At 39.2% G+C, this 23,057-nt stretch overlaps 1 protein-coding gene across 1 annotated transcript in view; it reads left to right on the plus strand.

Annotated features, from left to right (window-relative positions):
- Positions 1–23,057, plus strand: part of pth2ra (parathyroid hormone 2 receptor a) — a 149,646-nt gene that overhangs the window by 8,762 nt on the left and 117,827 nt on the right. Inside the window, exon 2 of the mRNA XM_030124038.1 lies at positions 21,531–21,636. Coding sequence (XP_029979898.1) covers positions 21,531–21,636 — 106 coding nt within the window. The remainder of the gene's footprint in view (positions 1–21,530; positions 21,637–23,057) is intronic.

Consider the following 23,057-nt stretch of genomic DNA (forward strand, 5'->3'; position numbering starts at 1 on the left):
AAAAAAGTGGTATTGGTGCATCCCTAGTGAATTATATACCTGAATGATGTTCATATTTATAAAAATCGACATATTTACTATAAAAGAGAGCAGACGTGAACAGAGGGTGTATGGGTCTGGGGGATCCTTTCATCTTAGACTGTGAACCCTCTGGGGTTTTAGTATGCCCCAGCTCATGAAAAGAAAATAACTATAAATAAATGAATCAACGTAAATCTGTGAGTTTCTGTTCATGTTCTGAACTCAGACACTCAGCGGGTCAGATCTACACAGATAACAAACCCATGAGTTGATACATTAAAGTCACTCAGGTCAGTTTATCTGTTCGGTTTCAATCCACATTAGTTTAAGTTTGTGTAAGGTGTTGTATATGCCTGCTGAAGAAATAATGATGAAATATGGCTAAGTCTGTCATCTGCAGGTCTGTATATATTCTGCTTTTGTCTGTAAAAGTTTCAAAGGAAAAGTAAATTCATTGCATGACAAAATGTACTCCATGTTGCATTTGCATAATTGACTAAATCCTCTTTAGAACAAGTCACAACCCCATGACTATATTCAGGTATGTGTTTCCCTGGTTCACTTCTTTTGTGAGATTAAAATCTCTTTTCCACTATATACAGACAAGAGTAGCTCAGCTTTACCTAAAGGCATGAAGGACTTAAAAGCTTATGTCATTTATTTCCATCTGAAGACAGCTTTGTTTTTTATCTAACTTAATTGGTGATGTCGGCTGTTGTTTCCTCGGACAGAGCACTTCGTACAATTTCCTTTAATTGTTGGGTAATCTCATCCCCGTCTCCAGTGTTGGTGCTGGAAGTGGCATCTGTTGAAAGGAGAGGCAGTTGTGAGGAAGGACATGAAAACAGCGTCAGCCTGCTGCATAAAAATGTCCCCTTTCATAGCAGATGGTCTGAACTACAGCCTGATAAAGCTTTGAAATAATTATTAGAATATGTGAATCATCGAGCTTTGGGGTGTGTCTAATTTAGAACAGAATACTTTTCCATTATATGACAAGAGGTCTTCATATAAATATTTAAGACTCCTAACAGCATTCTGATGATTGCCTAGTGGTTCATGAGTAATGATCGACCGATACATTAGCTGGCTGACTAGGGATGTAACGATTACCAGTATAACGATAAACTGCGGTAAAATTGCGGTAAATACTGTTTAAATTCTAATTATCATGATAACCGTGTTTGATTGCCGCACTTTTAGAGGAAAAAAACCCTATGTAAAGATCTGCTTTTATGTCAAATATTTGAGTACAGTTTTAATTTATTACAATTTTAATTGTATATACCTAATATTTGGAACCAATATTCCCTTGTAAAGTCTTTGAAAAGGTTCGTTAAGCATCTGTGTGTTATTTAGGCAATAAATTATATACATTTTTCAAATTGGATTTTATACATTTTTGTGCGTTTTTTTGTCCTTTTATGTTGATATAGTTGGTGAAAGTGAAAAAAATAACAGACAGATGAGATAGATGAAGTTGTGCTGAAAAAAACAGATCCCAAACATGGGTATAGTAAACATTTGTTTATATAGTATATAAGGCAAAATCAGAAGGACTGAAAAACGGACAAAATAGGCTCAGACCACTAAGGGTTAATATTTGAATGTTTCTGCAACAGAAGGGACATTGTGCCAAATATTTTATTTATTTTATTTATTTTTTAAGTACAACTTGGTTAAATTATTTCAATATGTGTTTTAGTACCTTTTTAACATTTTGAGCACAATTTCAATAATACTGTGATAATAATGATAACCGTGATAATTTTGGTCACAATAACCGTGATATGAAGTTTTTATATTGTTACATCCCTACGGCTGACACACTGGGCCGATATTTGCAGTTTTTACCAATGCGTTGGTGCATTCGCCGATGCACCAACGCATCCAATCAACCCCTCCGTCCATGTGTACCACACTCACAGTTTCAGTGTGCAGGTGTGAGCGGACTACTCCCTCTGTGTTCTTTGGTTGTTGGACGTGCATAAACCCAAGACACAGTGATTCATGTGGAGGCAGTCTCCATTTATTCAGCCTGGATAACAGGATATAAAACAGTTAGCTGGGATGCTAAATCATGCCCTGTACCCAGATCTATTATCACAGGTGGTACAGAGGACCCAAAAGCAGAACCACCAGATAAAGGCTTAGAACAGTTTATTAACCAACAGGCTAAGAACAGACAGGGAACAGGCAGTAGGAGAGTCAGGGACAGGCGGTAGGTCGGAAGCCGGGGAATCCTCTCTTGAACCAGGTGGGTGCAGACTGAAGACGTGGTTGTGGGCAGAAGGTGGTTCGACATCCAGGGCTGAGGCGGAGAGGTGAGGTGAAACAGGGCAGGTCGTTACCAGGGGACGAGATCAGGCAGGCGAGGTCAGGCAGGCGAGCAGGGTCAAATCCAGGCGGCAGACGGAACGGGTCAGAACAGGCTGGGTCAGGATCTGAGAACAGGCTTAGAGAATAACGCTGGAAAGTACACACCAAGTGAGACAATCTGGTGCAGAGGCTAGGCCAGTGAACAGGTATATGTACGCCCCCGCCTAATGAGCTGCGACCACAGGTGGAGAGGGTTAGGCTGATTAGTGTGAGCGGGAACAGAGAATGAGGAGGTGTGGCCAAGGGAGAGAGAGGAGAAAAGAGAGCAGAGTAAATAAGGATGTGACATCAACAGTAACGAAAATATCATGTTATCACTGTACAGGACAGACAATGAAACCAACAAGTTCAATATCAAAGTAAATACAACTTAATAAAAATAGATGACATAAATAATAAGAAATATTAGCAAATAAATGTACAAATACAGAGGATGTGACGATGTGGACACTGACCTCTCGCCAGAGACGATATGCAAAAGGGGAGGGGCTACGGGAACACAGGGAATTTATACGTGAACACTACGAGGGGACACATGAAGAAGAGGTGGGTGTGGCTGGAGGACTAACACTCCAAACAGACTGGACAGTAAGGAAGACACCAGGAAACTAGGAATGAAAACGACAATTGAACCCAATTTTGTGTGATTATATAATCATATATATTGAGCAGGTTACACAGACACGTCTACAATGAGGATGTGTAGACCACACATCTGCACAGACTCAGGATGCTTTACTAATGAACCCAGTGAGAAGGTATTCAGTAGGGATGGGAATCGAGAACCGGTTCTTTTTTGAGAACCGGTTCCCAGTAGCTCGATTCCTTGGAATTGTTTGCCTGACTGCTTAACGATTCTGCTTATCGATTCCACCTTCGTTGTGTATGCGCGATGACGTCACACATACGCTGCATTGTTTTGGTCAGAACGAAGACAACATGGCATTCAGGCAGAAACGGTCTACACAGACCACACCAGGTCTAAACAGACCACACCAGGTCTACACAGACCACACCAGGTCCAAACAGACCACACCAGGTCTACACAGACCACACCAGGTCCAAACAGACCACACCAGGTCTACACAGACCACACCAGGTCTACACAGACCACACCAGGTCTAAACAGACCACACCAGGTCTACACAGACCACACCAGGTCTACACAGACCACACCAGGTCTAAACAGACCACACCAGGTCTACACAGACCACACCAGGTCTACACAGACCACACCAGGTCCACTGGAACACTGTCCAAGCTTCCATGTCTTCTAAAGGGTGGAATCCCTCTAATATCCTCAAACATTTGTCCACAGCATGTGACTCATTTACAGGAATGTCATGTATTTGATTCTCTACTCAGCGGCACTTGTGAATGTAGCGGCAGAGTGAACGCCGGGCTGGTTCCGGTGTGGGCAACAAACGTCGTAACTCCTCAAATACAAATTTCCGAAAGTAAGAAGGGAAAGGAAATGAGGTGCACAACAACGGGAGACAAGCTGAGCCGAGTCGAACTGGTTCCACATAGTAGAAATGTGGCAACAGAGGAATTAGTAAAGAGTCTGGAGTTTCACTTTCACTGTATGCCCCCCCCAAACCGGGCCCGGCGTCATCTGTTATTATTATTTGTACAAACTGTATATGTTCTATTTTCTGTGCAGATGGAAATATAAAAGACAGTTCATGCAAACACACCTGTTTGTACTCTTTTATTCCCTCACCCAATGACAATCGATAAGGAATGGGATCGATAAGCAATATCGATAATGGAATCGGAATCGTTAAATTCTTAACGATTCCCATCCCTAGTATTCAGTAAGGTCTGCCAGATATATGAGAAGAAGTGGTTCAGGATGAAGGGAGAAAATGCAGAGCATCTGTGTTTCCTCCATTCCAACCTACAGCTCCTGAACTGGGAGTATGAAGAACAGGCGCAGCTGCAGACTGAAACTGTGAGGTACCACAGACCACATGGTCAGCCGGGGGGGTGAGTGAATAAATCGTGAGATGGAGGTGGGGGGGGTGGGGGGGTGTTCTCTGAAAATTCCATGATGTATCTCTCTCTCTCTCTCTCTCTCTCTCTCTCTCTCTCTCATTAAGACTTTCAGTGACATGTGTGGGGTTCAGAGTACAGCCTCAGTCATAAAGCCTCTTACACACGATGGATTTGTACCAGTTCTGGAGTTCGTAGATGATCATGGAGGGAGCAATAGTTTCTTCCGGATGATTAGGGGTGTAAGAAAATATAGATTCTGCCATATATCGCGATATTTCATTTATTGGTTATTTATACTGTATCAATATTAAAAAGTACTATATTGATATTTCTAGGTATTTATTCAAATGCAGATATGGCAGAGGTTCATTTATGTTTTTTTGTTTTTCTTTATTGTTTATATCTTATTTATTATTATTTAACACTGTTTTATTAAATAATGGTTATTTGAAGCATCCTAAAAGCACTTTTTACCGTCTGAGAGGCAGATTTTAGTTCCTTTGGAAATGAGGAGAATTAGATTTTTTTTTTTTTTTTTGTGATATAGCATTAGATCCTGTTCTGATCAAAAAAAATGTGTTTAGTATTTGTACATATTTCTGGTGTAATTAAATTCTTCCAGGAAGTAATCTTTAAAGGTCCCATATTATGCTATTTTTCAGCCACATCATACAGGTCTCAGAAGCCCAAAAACATAGTATTTAAATTTGTTCGCCCCAAAATCATCCTTTTTTCGGAGTTTCAGCGGTCGAAAAAGTCCCTCTCACCAGCCCTCCTCAGAACAGTCTGTTTCTGGGCCTGCTTCCGGGTATGCAAATGAACGCATCTGTCCATGCCCACTCCCCCTCCCCTCTCTGGGAGAGGACGCGGCTTCCGCTAGCGGTACTACGCGCTAATGTTGAGTGTGAAGCCATGGCTCTCTCGTCTACAATACACATGTCTCAGACAGAACGTCTTTCCAAACACTGGCTTTCTTTGCCTTGAAGCGTGATTGAGCCCCAACGGAAAACGGCGGTGTTGTGTTGGGTTTGTGGACCTGACACGGAAAGACGCCTCCCACCACTAATGCAGGCAGCTACTAACAAGCTTGATGCTAACTATACTGATGCTAACCACAAAAGGCCCGTGTTCAAAGTAGTTCTGTTGAATGTCTCTTCATATTATCAGCTCTTGCATGTTAACGGGGACGCAAACGTTAGCAGCAGTAACCGAGCTATGTTAGCTGCCATGCTAACGTTAGACGTACACATCAACACCCACCAGCTTATCCGTAATGTAGGGTTATGCAGTAAAGATACAAAAAAATGAGAAGAACTTACATCTCCCACACTTGGACTTGGGTCACGAAGCGTTGGTACTGCGTCCTTCTTGATTCGGAGTCTTTGTGCTAAGCCGCAGCTGTATGGGCCCATGTTCAAAAAACACTCGTCCGTGAAATGCCGGGCACACACATACAAGCGTTTGGGAATGTTGTTTGGTCCATGACCATCACAGACAGAATCCAGACACTTTTTACGGAGAGGCTCGGAAGTGGGGAGCAAAAATAAACTATGGTGTTGGTGTGTGCAGCCAACAACACCACAACCTGCGTGTCTCGCCTTCGCCATGTTTGTTGTCCAAGAGGTACTTTGCCAGGGCGGGGCTCGCTTTGCCAGGGTGGGGGCACAGTCAGGGGGAGGAGTTAAATCCGCTTATGTCGTCATAAGCGGACCCAACTCAAACTCGGCCGTTTGAGCATTTTCACAAAATGTGGTGTAGCAAGGCAGGAGGAAACAGACAGTTTTCACATTCCAACCTCATAATGAGGCTACTGCAACACACACTACTGTAAGAAAACTGTCACAAAGTGAGATTTGCATAATATGGGACCTTTAAAAAAAAAGAAACAAAGAAAAAACTGCTTTTTTAACAGTATCATGATGTATCGTGATATATCGTATTGGGATCCTAGTATTGTGATTTTTATTGTATTGCCAGATTCTTGCCAATAAACAGCCCTAATCATTATGTCGATGTTCAAAACACAAGAGCATCTTGAGGCTTCCATGAGAAAATGACGTGATTTTGTGTCGTACGAACACCGTACAGTTGTCACACTCTTCATAAAGGTGCCTCGGGACCTTCCTACCTTGGCTGGCATGGCACCCCTACACTGTAAAAAAAAAACTCGTAAAAAAACCAGTAAGATTCCGGCAGCTGGGGTGCCGAAAGAATACTGTTAAATAATGGAAAATAACCATCTCAAAAAATACGGTAATTTTCCATAATTAAAATACAGTTTTTTGCCCAAACTTTACATGAGATTTTGCAATTTTTTTTTTGACTTTTTAATGTTTAATAAAAATATTTACATGTATTAAAACAATCAAATTACCCATATATATATATATATATATATATATATATATATATATATATATAATTTTCAGTTAGACTCAGTTGTCCAATCCACTGATAAAAACTGTATTTGGACAGTTTATCAGTTTATCAGTGTCAATTAACAAACAAGTCTTGTTAATCTTACAGAACAAATACTTCTTTTTTGGTTAATTGTCAGTAATTTTATCTTATTTTATTATAATTATTTTTTTTTACAGTATTAAACTTTAAATTAACAGTTTAATCTCAAAAATAGAAAAGAAATATTTGTGCAATTATGATACATTTCCAAATGTATTTTTAATGTATTTTTCTGTGAAAAAAGAAAAATTTTCTTTAAAAAAAATAGAAATTTTATGGTTATTCACAGTTACAGTTTTCGTGTTATTTTACATTTGACATGTAAAATCACAGTCTGTTTTTGTCATTTCATTGATATTTTCTTGTATCTTAAAAATACAGGACAAATCTTTGAAATAAACAGTGAAAATTCAGTTAAATTACAGATTTTTTTTACAGTGTATGTGCACCTTAAGTAGATGGTAGGAAGATCTTACGCTGTTTCAGAATATTTAGATCGGTATATAAACAGTGGCCGTGTACTAAAAGTCCCATGTCGTGATCATTGCATTAAAGATGGTAATAATGCCCTGAAAGACTGGAAGGTCTACAGCTACAAAATGAAGAAGAGGAAGATCCAGCGGTTGTGGCCGCTGTTTTGGTCCAACGGCAGCAGAAGAAGAGGGATGTTCTAAAACGCTTAACATAAGAAAAAAGCTTAACGTAGTTTAATGTCCAGAACAGTGATTAATCATCACCAAAGTTCATGTGGACATCTGTAGTCGTGTCCACTTTCACCTGTGCAAAAAACTGAACATACTTTAATCTTACAGGACTGTTCATTCATTCATTCATTCATTCAGTTTCTGAACTGCTTTTTCCTCCAGACCACAGGTGTCAAACATGCGGCCCGGGGGCCAAATCTGGCCCGCCAAAGGGTCCAGCTGGGCCCCTGGGATGAATTTGTGGGATGAAAAAGTTACACTAAGATATGAACAATCCTTTTAGTTCAGGTTCCACATTCAGACCAATTCAATCTCCAGTGGGCAGGACCAGTCAAATACTATCATAATAACATAGAAATAATGACAACTCCAAATGTTTCTCTTTGTAAATGTAAATATTTTCATGTATTTTCACTAAAACAAAGTAAAATTTTGCAAAAAAAGTAAATAACCTGAACAAATATGAACAACCTGAAATGTATTAAGAGAAGTAAGTACAATTTTAACAGTATTCTGCCTGTTACTAAATCTTTTGAGTGTTTGTAGATCCACTGTAATCTGTAAGTTCTAATGAACGTGTAAATGATAAACTGAGGCAGAACAGTGGTAAAATGACACTTATTTTTTTCCAGTTTGTTCATGTTATTCCCGTCTTTTGAATGGATATTTGTAGATGTAAACATTTTTATCATGTAAATTTACTTTTTTTGCTCTAAAACATAGAGGAAAGTTTGGAGTTGACATTATTTATATATTATTATGTTATTATTTTACTGGTCCAGCCCACTTCAGATCTAATTTAGCTGAATGTGGAACTGAACTAAAATGAGTTTGACACCCCTGCTCCAGACGGTTGCGGGGGTGTTGGCGCCTATCCCAGCGTTAGAGATGTCCATGCATAATATGGTGATGATTGATGCTCTTTACAGACATTAAACTATGTTAACCTGTTTTTCATTAAGCCTTTTAGAATGTGAATGTGCATTTATGTGTTTGGGATCATCTGCTGTCCATGGTGCTGAATCACATACTCCTGTAATGTATGCAGGAAAACTGACCTGTACTGTTAGAAAACAGGAGTCATAATAAGACATCAGATGAAGAAATGTGAAGTAGAAGGAGTAAGAATAAAACAAAGATACACAAGAATAATAGAGGGAAGTGAACGCTAAAAACACCAACAATCCAACATGCACATCCATCACCCTGATCCTCGTCCCTGTGGACTGTGCATTAGCTCTGCAGGTTTGGTGTTGTTTCAAGTTTATTTTTCTGTTAAAAAAACACTTTATTCCCTTCAGCACCGTGCGTTTGAGTCCAGTCATTCACTCCATCTTGAAAATTTGTATTCGACCCCCTCAAAGAATGCCACAAAGCTGCATGAATGATGCACTACTGCAGTGTTTGTAGCTTACCGGCTGACAGGCTGTAAGCTGCTGTCGTCATGTGGGGTCCGGCGTCGTCGTCTGTTACAAAACTTTCAATCGTCTTCTTCTCCGAAACTACAATTCCGATTGACTTCAAACTTGGTATACAGCTTCTTTATGATGATGTCAACAAAAGTCAGTGAAATTATTTGGATCTGGATCTGATTCTGGATTTGGTGTGACTTTGAAAAATGTCCCCATTATATGAGATAGGAAGTGGATCAATACAATAACTCAGTAAATATAAATGAGATCAATAATAGTAATAATAATAATACATTTTATTTATAAGTGCCTTTCAAGACACCCAAGGACACTGTACAACAAGATAAAACAAACAATCCATAAAATACAAAGAAATAACAGATTAAAACATATAATTACTATATATAGAAATGAAGTTGTAGAATGGAGAGTAGAGCTTATGGGGGGTGGGCTGGTCTGAAAAGGTGACTTTTGAGTCTGGATTTGAATGTGGGGAGAGAATCACAGTTACGGATGGACGGTGGGAGGGAGTTCCAGAGCTGAGGAGCAGAGCGGCTGAAGGCTGGGCCTCCCATGGTGTTGAGGCGGACAGGGGGCACGGTGAGGAGGATAGAGGAGGAGGAGCTGAGGGAACGGACTGGAGCGGTGACATGGAGGAGGTCTGAAGGTACTGAGGAGCCAGACTGTGGATGGATTTAAGTGTGTACAGGAGGAGTTTGAATTCAAGTGAATGTCTCCAGTCCAGCCCTGATGGGGAGATTACCTGAACATAATGTCCACATGCTGATCAGGATCTTCTTCTGGATCTGGAACTGACGCAAAATTTAACATGGGCTCTTATGGGGAAAACATTTCAATCGTCTTCTTCTCCCAAACTCCAGTTCTGATTGTCTTCAAACTTGGTATACAGCTTCTGTATGATGATGTCAACACAAGGGATTGACATTATTTCGATCCAGATCGGATTCTGGATTTGGTGCGATTTTGAAAAATGTTCCCATTCTAACAGATAGGAAGTGGATGGATGCAATTAAATCAGTATCAATGATATCAAGTTGGAATTTGAATTTTTTACAGATGTGATTGGAGTATTACCAGAACATGGGCTATTTCTGTAATAGAATAAATACACAGAACTGGGTGAGAATAAATGGCATCTGGATACATTTGCCAAAGCTTTTAATTTGGCCGGTAAGCTACAGGGCCATTGGTCCTGTTTTTATTTATACACAGCATGAAGGTAAAACACAATGTAGTGTTATGTTCATTTTCAGTTGTCAAAAGGATTTTGTGGCTCCCAGTGTTTTCTCTTCTGCGAGAAATGGGTCCAAATGACTCTTTGACCCCTGTTCTAGGACAATTAATGGTATTCCTTTTTGACCAGTTTCAGTGTGTCCATGCAGCTGTGACCTGTGCCAGTGATTTATAGTCTAGTTCAGGGGTCTGCAGCCTTATTATAAAAAGAGCCATTTTGCCTCCTCTTCTGCCAAAAAAAAAAAAAAAAAGTCTGGAGCCGCGAAAATAACAGAGCTTATAAGCTTTTAAAAGTTTTAATCTTTTTTTACATTTTATCTGTTACAAACACTGAATACAACAAACAGAAGTGCAGTGTGGAACAGATTCTGGAGTATGATTACTCTAAAAGTACACAGTAAAAGTAGTTCATAGTATTTGTGCTAATAGAATATGAAGTACTAATACCAAATATACCAAATTCATGAGGTACTTATGGGAAAAAATAGTTTTATTCATCATTGAATTTAGTCTTAAAGCCTATTTCAGATGAAAAAACACACTTTTGTATCTTGGAAGGAAATCTGTTGTAGGATTACCCCAAAAGTACACAGTACTCATACTCATACAGTCGCTCTATGAGAAGTATCGCTATTCATGGAAATGATTCTCTTCCAAACTCAACACTGCCTCCACAGTTTCCAGTTGTTCGGCTCCATATTCTCTGTCTGGGTTCACATCCACAAGTGTCCGGAAAACGGACAGAATAAGGTGAGTAAAATACAAAGGACGGACAGAACCCTGCGTCCGTCTGCGTCTTTAACGTAGAGCAGAAATGAGCCCTTACTTTTGTTGAAGGCACATTTGCTCACATGCAGCTCATCTACCGTAATTGTCGAATGAGTAGCACACAAGAAAAACACTAGTGGCTGGTTTGACTGCAGTAAAGGGAGGAGCCACTACAAGGAGGAGGAAGAGACGCATGAGGCTCTGGAGCTGCAGGGTGACCAGCCCTGGTCTGGTATGTTGGAGCAGGTCCCTTAAATCAGCAGTAAGGTTTGAGTTTTTTTTGTGTTTCAAGTAACACACGTGTCTGTATTGAACGGTAGACAGCTGTTTGTCGATGATTACACTGACCTTTTCCTCATAATCTGTCAGTTCTATCCTTGTGGTGGGAACACTCTGTGCATGCACTTAAGTCAGATTTATTTTTAGTAAATACACAGACTATGTGGTGACACGGTGGTGCAGTGAATAACACTCGTGCCTCACAGCAAAAAGGTCCTGGGTTCAATTCCAACACCAGTTGATGGGGGTGGGACCTTTCTGCTGAGCCACTTACTCCTGCTTCCTCCCACCATCCAAACACATGCACTGATAGGTTAATTCGTTCATCTAAATTGATCATAGGTGTGAATTTGAGAGTGACTGGTTGTTCGTCTGCGTCAGTCCTGAGATGAACTGGTGACTCATCCAGGGTGGACCCCGCCTTCACCCATGAGGAGCTGAGATGGACTCCAGCGACCCCTAGTGAGGGTAAAGTGGGTTCAGATGATGAAGGAATGAAGTTCACTTTTTCCTTTCCTTCTGTTTGCAGTTGGACTGCCCATTGCTATTTTGTTCAACATTTGACAGGAGAGGCATGTTTTTGTCATTTGTGTCGACCAGTGTTTTTCTACGGGGCTGAGAGAGATGAAATCGATTTGACGATTTCCCTTTTTTCTAATTAAAAAATCAGATTTTGATTTAAAATCGATTAACACAGCCCTATGATGTAGCTTTAGCTAAGTTCGGTGTAGATGGAACATGTATCATGAAGGTATAATTTTATAGTTATCTGAAGTTAACATTTTTAATTTCTTTAACTGTTCTAAGGTACTACCAGTCTGTTCATGAGTACTTCTTCTATAAAAACTGGAATAGTTTATTAGTTTATTGGTTTTCTTAAAAGCTGACTGGATTGTTACTCCTACTTTTGGAATCTTACAATTGTGCCTGGAATGTGCTCCATTTTAAGGACATTCACAGAAGATTTTGCACAGTTCATTCATAAATCAGCGTGCAGACCTGTGAGGGGTTGGGTCCCCACACTATTATAAGCCATATTGAGAACCTCCACTATCTAGTGCAGCCGTCTCAAACATGCGTCCCAGGGGCCAAATGCGTCCCACCAAAGGTTCCAATCCTTCCCCTGGGATGAATTTGCAAAATGTAAAAATTCCACAGTCAAGGCTGTGGAACTCATTTTAGTTCCGGTTCCACATCCAGACCAATCTGATCTACAGTCAAATAATAACAGCAGAAGAACTGACAAAAAAGAATGACTGCAGATTTTTTTTTTTGTTTGATGTGAAAAAATATTACACTATGCCTGTAAATAATGACAACTTCAATTTTTTTGTCTTTGTTTTAGTGCAAAAAATAACATTAAATCATGAAAATATTTACATTTCCAAACTATCCTGTAACAATAAAATGTGAATAACCTGAACAAATATGAACAACCTGAAATGTTTAAAGAAAACTAAGCACAATTTGAACAATATTCTGTCTGTGCCTCAGTGTTTAGTGTCTTTGTAGATTTGATCCATAATTCACATGGAGAAATGATAAGCTGAGGCAGAATATTGTTAAAATTGTACTTATTTTTCTTAATAAATTTCATTTTTTTCAGGTTATTCACATTTTTTTTGTTTGGATAGTTTATAAAAGTAAGTATTTTCATAATTTAATGGGGTTTTTTGCACTAAAACAAAGACAAAAATTTGCAGTTGTCATTTTTTATAGGTTATTCTGTTATTATTTTACTGGTTCGGCCCACTGGAGATCAAATTGGGCTGAATGTGGAACCTGAAAGAAAATGAGTTTGAGAGCCCTGGTCTAGTGTGACACACTGTTTCATAAGGAGCTTCCCAAAAAATGAGTGATAAAACTGCTTTGAAAGAGAGTATTTTAAAGTCTATCTGATTTGTGGGCTCATAAGGTCGATGTGACAACCCACTGAGTACCAGTGATAGGTCCCACAGAACCATTAAGCTCCGGCCGTAGGTGCCGGGCACCTTTCATAAACTGATGAATGAGAGGATGCGGTCCTGCTGTTTTGTCTCCAAAGCCTCGAGTGACACGCTGCTATAACAGCTGAATACAATTTTATGGTGACAAACACCATTTGCTGTTATAAGCACAACGTGTCTGCGGGAGTCCGGCAGTGGACAGGTTTAAGCTTTCATGGACCAGGTCTAGAGCACTATGGGGAGGATGGAAGATCTCCCCGTGTGCCTGTGACTGAAGGTTTCTGCAGAGAGACGCAGACGCCACAACTGGCCTTCAAATATCTGCGCTAACAAGTGCATCCTTGGCCAGTGTGGAGCTGTCAGAATGAACATGAGACCAGCCTCTTGCACCCTTAGGAGGGTGGAGACCAACTGTGAGGGGGAAAAGCATAGAGGAGGACCAGTGCCCACTCATGCACTAAAGCAAGGCTCTCAAACTCGTTTTCTTTCAGGTTCCACATTCAGCCCAATTTGATCTCTAGTGGGCCAGACCAGTGAAATAATAACAGAATAACCTGTAAATAATGACAACTGCAAATTTTTGTCTTTGTTTTAGTGCAACCCCCCCCCCCCCCCACACACACACACACACACACACACTAAATTATGAAAATACTTACTTTTATAAACTATCCAAACAAAAAAAAATGTGAATAACCTGAAAAAAAATGAAATTTCTTGAGAAAAATAAGTGCAATTTTAACAATATCATGGCTCAACTCATCATTTGTCCATGTGCATTATGGATCAGATCTACAAAGACACTAAACACTGAGGAACAGGAAGAAAAGAGTTAAATTACACTTAATTTTCTTTAGACATTTCAGGCTGTTCATATTTGTTCAGGTTATTCACATTTTATTGTTACAGGATAGTTTGTAAATGTAAATAATTTCATAATTTAATGTTATTTTTAAAACATAGACAAAAATTTGAAGTTGTCATTATTTATAGGCATAATGTAATATTGTTGTTTTTTTTTTTTCACATCAAACCATAGAAGAAAATCTGCAGTCATTCTTTTTTGTGGGTTCTTCTGCTGTTATTATTTGACTGTAGATCAGACTGGTCTGTATGTGGAACCTGAACTAAAATGAGTTCCACAGCCTGGACTGTGGAATTTTTGCACTTTGTGAATTCATCTCATGGGCCAGATTGGAACCTTTGGTGGGACGCATTTGGCCCCCAGGCCGCATGTTTGACACCCCTGTGCTAAAGCATCCAGCCCATTCGGTGTGATCTGATCTGTCAGGGAGTAAAACAGAGCCCACTGATCCTGGTCCTATGCAAACAGGTCCACCTGTGTTCAGCTGTATTTCTGCCAAAGCTGAGTCACCACCTGGCTGTGAAGTTTCCAGTCCTTGTAGTGAGGACTGCCCCTCCACAGCAAATCCACCGTCTGGTTCATATGCTGGATACATGTGTGGCTGTCAGTGCTAACAGATGAGCGCCGACCGCTGCTCCACACCATCAGTTTGTGTCCACATGAGGTGAGTGCAGCCACCTCATCTGCACCAAGGTTCTAACAGTTTTGGATTTTTCATTCTAGTTTAGTTTGATTTAGGTTTGACTTTTTTTTCTCTAATTCAGTTAGTTTTAATTAGTTTTTAGAGCAAGTTTGCTAGTTTTATTAGTTTTCATTTTTTTTTCTAAATACTTAGTTTTAGTTTAGTTTTAGTTTTTTTTTTTTAATATCTTTTCTCTTCTTCACCATCATAGTCAAATAAATCCCAGACAGGACTCTGCAGCTTTCTATCAACTTTAGTCTCAATATCATATGGTGCCAGCAGCTAAAATTGCTTGAGCGAAATAAATTGATTTCATATCAATCTGACATTGACAAAGACGAAAACGAAGGGAATTTTATCCATAATTTGAATACGTTTTAGTTAGTTTTGTAAACACACAATACAGTTTCAGTTAGTTATTGCTTTTTTCTTTTAATTATAGTTTTTATTTATTTCAGTTAATGAAAATGTTTTCGCAATTCTAGTTTTCGTCATTTTGTTAGTTTTTGTTAACGATAATAACCTTGCTGCACACATATGATTTATGCCACTACGATGGTGTTGTCCGCTCTCACCAGAACGTGCGGTCCCTTTAAAAAAGGGAGAAAATGTTTGAGTGCCAGTGAAACCGCCTGAAGGTCCAGACAGTTTATGTGAACTGACTGCATCTGTGAACTCTGTCGTCCGTTTGCTGTCCTGCCATCATATGTGGCTGCTCAGCCTTCCACTGAGGCAGCCGTTGTCTCAGGTTTCCTCGCCAAGATTGTTCCCGTCGGAATGCCTGAGGCCAGAAAAACAGGGTGCAGTGTAAGAACGCACATTGTGGAGATCAAAACTTAGCGGTGCACTGGCTCAGGTTGAACGACACAACCCACAGCTAAAACGGCCTCATGTGTATGAATGAATGAATGAATGAATGAATATTTTTTATTATTGTGTCTTGCATGAAAAATGAAACATGCCCAGCCCTTCCATGGGCTTATAAGATACTAAAGATATAAACCAAAAATCCTGTACCAGACAATAGACACAATAGATATGAACAAAACAAAATACAAAATACTGACCTATTTAAACAAACATCTTTTTCCAGGCTTTACAAACAAATAATGCTAATTTAAATACATTTGAACTAAACAACCATTTCATCTTGTCATCAGTGCTCCAGAACAGATGAGGATTTCAGATAAACATGTCATCAAACACAGAGGCTCTCAGCTCATCATCTAGAGGAAAATACAAAAGAACATGGGATTCATTTTCCATTTCCCCCAAATCACACAGTCCACAAAGTCTGTTTTCTTCTGGGGTTTGGGTGAATCTCCCAGTTTCTAAGGCCAAGGGAAGGATTCCTGTACACAACTGAGCCATTAGGGACCTTTGGTTCCTGGTCAAATTAGCGCTGACATAAAACTGTTTTCTCTGTGTTTTTTAGTTGAATGGACTGTGTGTCCGCAGCTTTGGTTTAGTCAGGATCCCATTCACCCATTCTTTGTCAAAAGCAGACATTAGATTAGCTCTGATCTTGTTAATGCTACATGAAAGGTTGTTGTGAAATATATACTGAACTTGTGCTCTGATCTCTGATCCCAAGGGGACCTTGTCTTACCCCAGCCAAACACTTTTCTGGTTATTCGAAAACCAAAGCAGCCGAATCAAGAGTGCTAGACAAGCCCGGAAGGTTTTTACTCTTTCCGCTGACAGACCTGCTGTGAATGTGACTGAGTGGAGTGATAGCCCTATAAATGGGATATTCCAGTGTTTTTCAACCTTGGGGTCGGGACCCCACAGGGGGTCGCCTGGAATTCAAATGGGGTCGCCTGAAATTTCTAGTAATTGATAAAAATTAAAAACAAAACAAACAAACAACTTACAATTAAAATATCTATGGTGAGTTGACAGAGACAATCCCAACCCATAGAAGACATGACAAACTGTGAGTGTGAAACTGCAGCTCTGTGGTTCTGTTTATCTGTCAAATGTCCACTGTGGTCAGTTTCAGATGCTGCAGCTCTTTCATAATTCATAGTTTGAGTTCTTGTTTGTTCAGTATTAATTGTCCTCCTTGTAAATCACAGCTGGACTGACTGGACAGATCCTGACCAAGGAAAATCCCATTCTCCCTTTGTGCAGTAATCTACACCTGGATTTACTGCCTCTGTCCGTAATAATACACATTATATAGACTAAATGTCCTCTAAAATTAGCGTTTATTTACAACATAGTATAGCAAACTATTACACGATCAAATCATTTTAGCAAAAAAAAAAAAAAAAGAAAAAAAAAGTCATTGTTTTGAATGTCTGGGGTCGCCAGAAATTTAAAATGCCAAAATGGGGTCACAAGCCAAAAAAGGTTAGGAACCACTGGGATATTCCAAGATGGAATCAACACATTTTTCTCCCAGTTTATAGAGAAACCCAGAGCAACCAGATGTGATGTGAGCAGTCTGGATCTGCTGGGGAGATGGTGCTGTGAGCCAGGTGTTTCTGTATGGAGCCAAACGCATTCCCTTCTCCCTCATCGGTGCGATGGCAGCCTCTGAATTTCACAAACACCTGTAGACTCAATGAAAGAGCAAATGGGAGAGCCAGGTATTTGTACATGTTCCCCTGAAAAGCACATCGGACATATTTTCTGCGAGGGGGATAAATAGGGATGTGAACATTGGCATCTTTTAGATGTATGGATACAAAGCAGGTGCCAGGGCACACAAAGCACAGCAAAGTGTTGTGTGTCAGCATTCACAACATGTATCATTTCATTCAGTTCACATTTTATTTACAAATCATTTAAAATACGTATACAAGTTATATTCAGGAGGAGAGGCTGGAAATTCACAGTCGATTCAATAATAATGCATATGTTTGTCATGAGAATAACTTTGCAGAATGCATTAAATTCTTGTATTGTCTTTAAATATTCAGATATGCATTATAAACTTGTCAATTACTGATTTTTTTTTCTGACTATGATTGTTTGCTCGTTTAATCAGCTCGACATGATTGCAATTATGATTGCAAATGCAAAAAAAAAAACATCAACTTTCAGGAGTGCTGCCTCAGAGCACTTTAGTGTCCACACCAGTGTCAGAATCAAACCTACTGCCCTGCTTTTCTGATTTTACTGCATATACCATCCACACCTGCAGTATTTGAGCGTTTCATCTTCATGATGATTTTAGTTACTTCCGTTTTATCAGTTGGTGCTAAAAAGAAGGAATTTACATAATTACCTTTAAGATATTGTTGATCATTTGCATCCTCTGGTGGTCTTATAATTTCAGAGAGAGTTTTTCCTGTGGAGTTAAAATGGTTATTAAAACTGTTTGCAAGATCACCACCATTAGAATTAAATCTGGCATTTTGCATAATACCAGTGTCAGGAAGCGCAGTAGTTTTACGTCCCTGGCTGAGAAGCTCATTTAGCACTTTCCACCATTGCTTCTGATCACCATGAGAAGCCTTAATGAGTGCGCTATGGTATTTTCGCCTGCTTAATTTTATGACATATGTCAGCTTATTTCTGTATTTAGTATAGTTGTCTTTATTGTCAGCAGTTAGATTTTTAATGTAACGTTTGTAGAGTGTGTTTTTCTTTTTCAAAATTAACAAGAAAGATTGTTTTGGGGGAAGCTCTGTTTCTGTATGGACATTCTGTCAGTTCGTCGTCTCGGTAACTGATCACTAGCTTGTGAAAAGACTACCATTATAACAGACTACCAGGATTTCTTTGTGCTGTTTTTGGAATAAAAATGTCAGAAAATGTCTTTATTGCCCATTCTTTTGACAGAGCCCCTCATTTCACTGACAAAAATATCCATGATGTGCTTCTTTTCTGGACAGTGTGTCTGTTTATGCCATGGATGGCTCCCTTTATGCCAGTATATCATGGGTGTCAAACTCATTTGAGTTCAGGGGCCACATACAGACTAATCTGTTCTAAAGTGGGCCGGACCAGTCAAATAATATAAAAAGTAGGATAAGAACTGATAAATAATGTCGACACCAAAGTTTTCTCTATGTTTTTGAGTGAAAAAAGTCAAATTCCATAATGAAAATGTTTTTCATCTACAAACTCTATTTGAACATAACATGAACCTGAAAATTTTTAAGAAAAATAAGTGCAATTTTAGCAATATTACACTTTAGTTTATCATTTATACCTGTGCATCCCAACGTACAGATCACAGTGGATCTACAAATACAAAAACCTTTAGCGACAGGCAGAATATTGGGAAAATTCTACATACTTCTCTTAAGACATTTCAGGTTATTGACATTTTGGGTCATTCCATCCCAAATCAACCAGATTTCAGAAAGTGCCCCGCATGACCCCCTCAGAAAATTCTGAACAAATTCACACTTGTTCACCTACCAGGTAAACGAACACATCCAAAACTTTAATGTCATATCTGAAATAGTTTAGGAGATACAGCCCTTTGAAAATTAATGGTTTTTCTTTAAATTTTGCAAATTTGCTTTTGGGCCAAATTTGAGGAGCTCTGTCTCCTTAGGTATTCAAGCCCCAGATCTGGCTCAGGTTGATGCCTGTTGTAGAGACTTCTCAGGAATTGGATGGAGCTGGTCAGCTGACCCAGTTTCACCAGGGTCAGTGACATAAATGGAGCTAAGGTTTCCCAGAATTTTTATGATGCTGGCCAGCCTAATTTGGGGAATTCTATTCATAATCCTGAACAAATGTATTTATCATGGAGGAAAAATGTGTTGTTGGATTGATCTTAAAGGATGAATATCACAGAAAGACATTATCAAGACAAACAGGCTTTCTGAAAGTTGGTGATCTCAGTGAGGATAATAAGGAACTGATACAGTTGAGATGTGGACTTTCTCTGCAAAATGCAAAATCCAGTTCTGGGAAACCTAGAATTATTCCCTCTGAACCATCCTGCAGTTCCACACCCTAGTTCAAATATCTCCAGTGTTATCATAACTTGTGCTCTAATCAATACCATTATACTGTTAAAAATGCCATTTACACCTACGTTTGTATACAGTATGAAGAAAATATAGTCATACAGTAAAAAAAAAAAAAAAAAAAAAAAAAAAAAAAAAAAAAAAAAAAATAGAACCAGTTCTATCCCAAAGCTAAAATTTTGTGCACATCTTGAAACATATATGAAGACATGGTAGAAACTTTCATTAACTGGCCACATGGTAATTTGGGTGCTCAAATAAAGAGTATTTTTGTGAAAAATTGAAATCAACCCATTTTATTCATTGCCTCACAGCAACACTTTTCATGTAAATGCAATCTTTTTGCAGTACATTGTTGCATCTTGACCATTAGAATCCATGCAAAAAAATGAGGTCTCCACAGTCATCCATTCTGTCACAGTGCAAGCCTGAAGAGAGAGGACATTTGAAAGAATGAGCCTTTTGGCCTGATTTCAAGGCCTCATGGACCAAACATGAAGGCACCTACAATTATTTTGATGCAAAATCTGGTCTTTTCAGGGGGATTTCAGCCCAGACAGTCAGTTTCAGTTTCAGTGTGGATAGAATACCTAAGGAGACAGAGCTCCTCAAAGTTGGACCAACAGCAAATTTGCAAAATTAAAAAAAATAACCATGACTTTTCAAAGGGCTGTATCTCCTAAACTATTACAGATATGACATTAAAATTTTGGATGTGTTTGTTTATCTGGTAGGTGAACAAGTGTGAATTTTTTCAGAATTTTCTGAGGGGGTCATGTGGAGACCATTGGTTGAATTGACATGGAATGACCCATATTGGTAAAAGGCCAGTCTGTAAATGTAAACATTCTTGTGTAATTTTACCTTTTTTACACTAAAACAAAGAGAGAAATTTGTGGTTTTCTTTATTTATAGGTTATTATGATAGTGTTTTGCTGGTCTGACCCACTTTAGATTGAACTGACTTAAAATGATTTTAACACCGATGATTGTTAATATCTTCGGTATAATTTCTGCATTTCACAAATTCATCCCAGGGGCCAGATTGGACCCTTTGGCTGGCCGGTTTTGGCCCCTGGGCCGCATGTTTGACACCTGTGCTATATATTTACATGCATACATACATACGTACACACACACACACACACACACACACACACGTACACACACAGTTATATATTATTTTACAGCTAAAATACATCTATTAATGACCTACACAAACCAGAAAAATACAGATAAAAAATAGTGGAAAAAAACAACAACTATATTCGTAGTTTGGGAGCAGGGAGCACAGTATCCACAATCTATTAAACTCTTCATAACCCTAATCTAAAATGAACAGTGTACCATTTGTCGGGGCCTAGATTTTATGGTGAGAATGAAAGAAGCACAATAAACCTGTAGATTTATAAAAATGTATTACAGAATGATGTTTCAGATTGAAGTGAACAACCAGCGATAATCAGCAATGATCACCACACAGATTCAGAGCTAAAGTCTCACTGAGAGTCTTTATACTGTGCAGCTCACGTATGCATGTTTACCTAAGTTCCATAACATGTCCCTGCAGTATCTGGTTTGAACTAGATTTTATTGATTTGCTCAGTATCTTCAGAATAATAAGTACAGAGTCTAAAACCGTCAGAATTACAAGTACAAAGTTTAGACAAAATTAATCAGCAATAATTAATTTTCCTTCTACACCAATAAGACTAGATGAGCAATGATCAGTTGAATAGTACTCTGAGCGTTGTTCAAAGTAATGACAGAATATCCTACAGAGTGACTGTGACCGCAGATGTGATGTGATGTTGTGTGTTTGCAGATGGGGTTCGATGGTCCACTGTCCGCACAGGAGCAGATGTACATCCTGTTTGAAGTGAAACTACAATGCCATCAGAACCTGTCCAACAGCGACCCAGGAACCACAGGTACCAAACCACAGCTCCACCACAGAACTCCCAAATGCCTCCCTGTCATTTGGGAGACCTTGAAATATAACTGATAAATGATTTATTTCTTTGATTTGTTTTTTAAGAAGGACAGTTTGACATGGATGCACGTATGTAATCTGTAAAATGCTGCTTTTTCATTCATTCAAAAGCAAGGTTATTATCATTAACCCTTTCATGCATTAATTGGGAGAACATTAGTAAAGATTTTTTTCTTCAGTGTTTTTATTCCTCCTTAGGCATGAAAAAAACAATGCGATCGAGTTTTTTTTTTCTGTGGAGTTACACAAATATCCATGCATTTAATTTTTGAAGTAAAGAAATATGTGTTTAAAACCCAATATCAGAGTGAGATATCAAAACAATGAAATAAAAACATGTTTAATGCTGCTAATCTGATGTCGTCTCACATTTTAACATATTCTAATGCTATTAATTCCTCACTTATGTTTATGTTTATGTTTATGCATTTGGCAGACGCTTTTTTCCAAAGCGACTTACAGGGGAAAACCAATAAAATCACTCAATCAGTCAAATTTTATTTATATAGCGCCAGATCACAAAAAAAATTCTCTCATGACACTTTACATATAGAGTTGGTCAAAACCAGACTCTAAGCCAATTTACAGAAACCCAACAGAATCCTCCAGGAGCAAACACTTGTGACTGGTGACAGTGGAAGGAAAAACTTCCCTTTAACAGCAGAAACCTGGAGCAGACCCAGACTCCTGGAGGATGGACGTCTGCCTGGACCAGTTGGGGTTAAAGAGAGAGAGTAGAGAAGGGGAAAAAGAGAGAGCGATAGAGATAGAGACTGGGGGTGAAGGGGGGAGTAGGGGGAGACACATGGAGGCAGTTGAGGATAAGTGAGTGGTGATGATGAGGGCAGGGAAGAGGCCGGACCACCGCAGCAGGTCCAGAGATAATCCTGGGAAAATCTGTGATAATCCTGGGAAAAACCTTATTAGAATATTTAAAATGGAATGTTTGAAAGTGCTAGGACAGGAGGTGCTCTCGGAAGAGCTGGGTCTTCAGGAGCTTCTTGAAGATAGGCAGGGACGCCTCTGTTCTTGTAGCACTTGGTAGAGCGTTCCACCAACGTGGAACGACCCATGAAAAGAGCCTGGATTGTCTTGTACAAGGTCTGGGGACCACCAGACTACGTTCCCCAGACGAGCGTAGTGGTCGTGGGGCAACATAAGCTTTTATCAGTGCACCTAAGTAGACAGGAGCAGACCCACTGAGAATTTTGTAGGCTAGGATTAACGATTTGAATTTGATACGGGCACCTATGGGTAGACCAGTGGAACTCAATGAGTAAGGGGGTGACATGTGCCCTTTTAGGCTGATTGAAGACCAGACGCGCTGCTGCATTCTGGACCATCTGTAGTGGTTTGACA

Source organism: Sphaeramia orbicularis, chromosome 21, assembly GCF_902148855.1.
Source record: "Sphaeramia orbicularis chromosome 21, fSphaOr1.1, whole genome shotgun sequence".
NCBI classification, from domain to species: Eukaryota; Metazoa; Chordata; class Actinopteri; order Kurtiformes; family Apogonidae; genus Sphaeramia; species Sphaeramia orbicularis.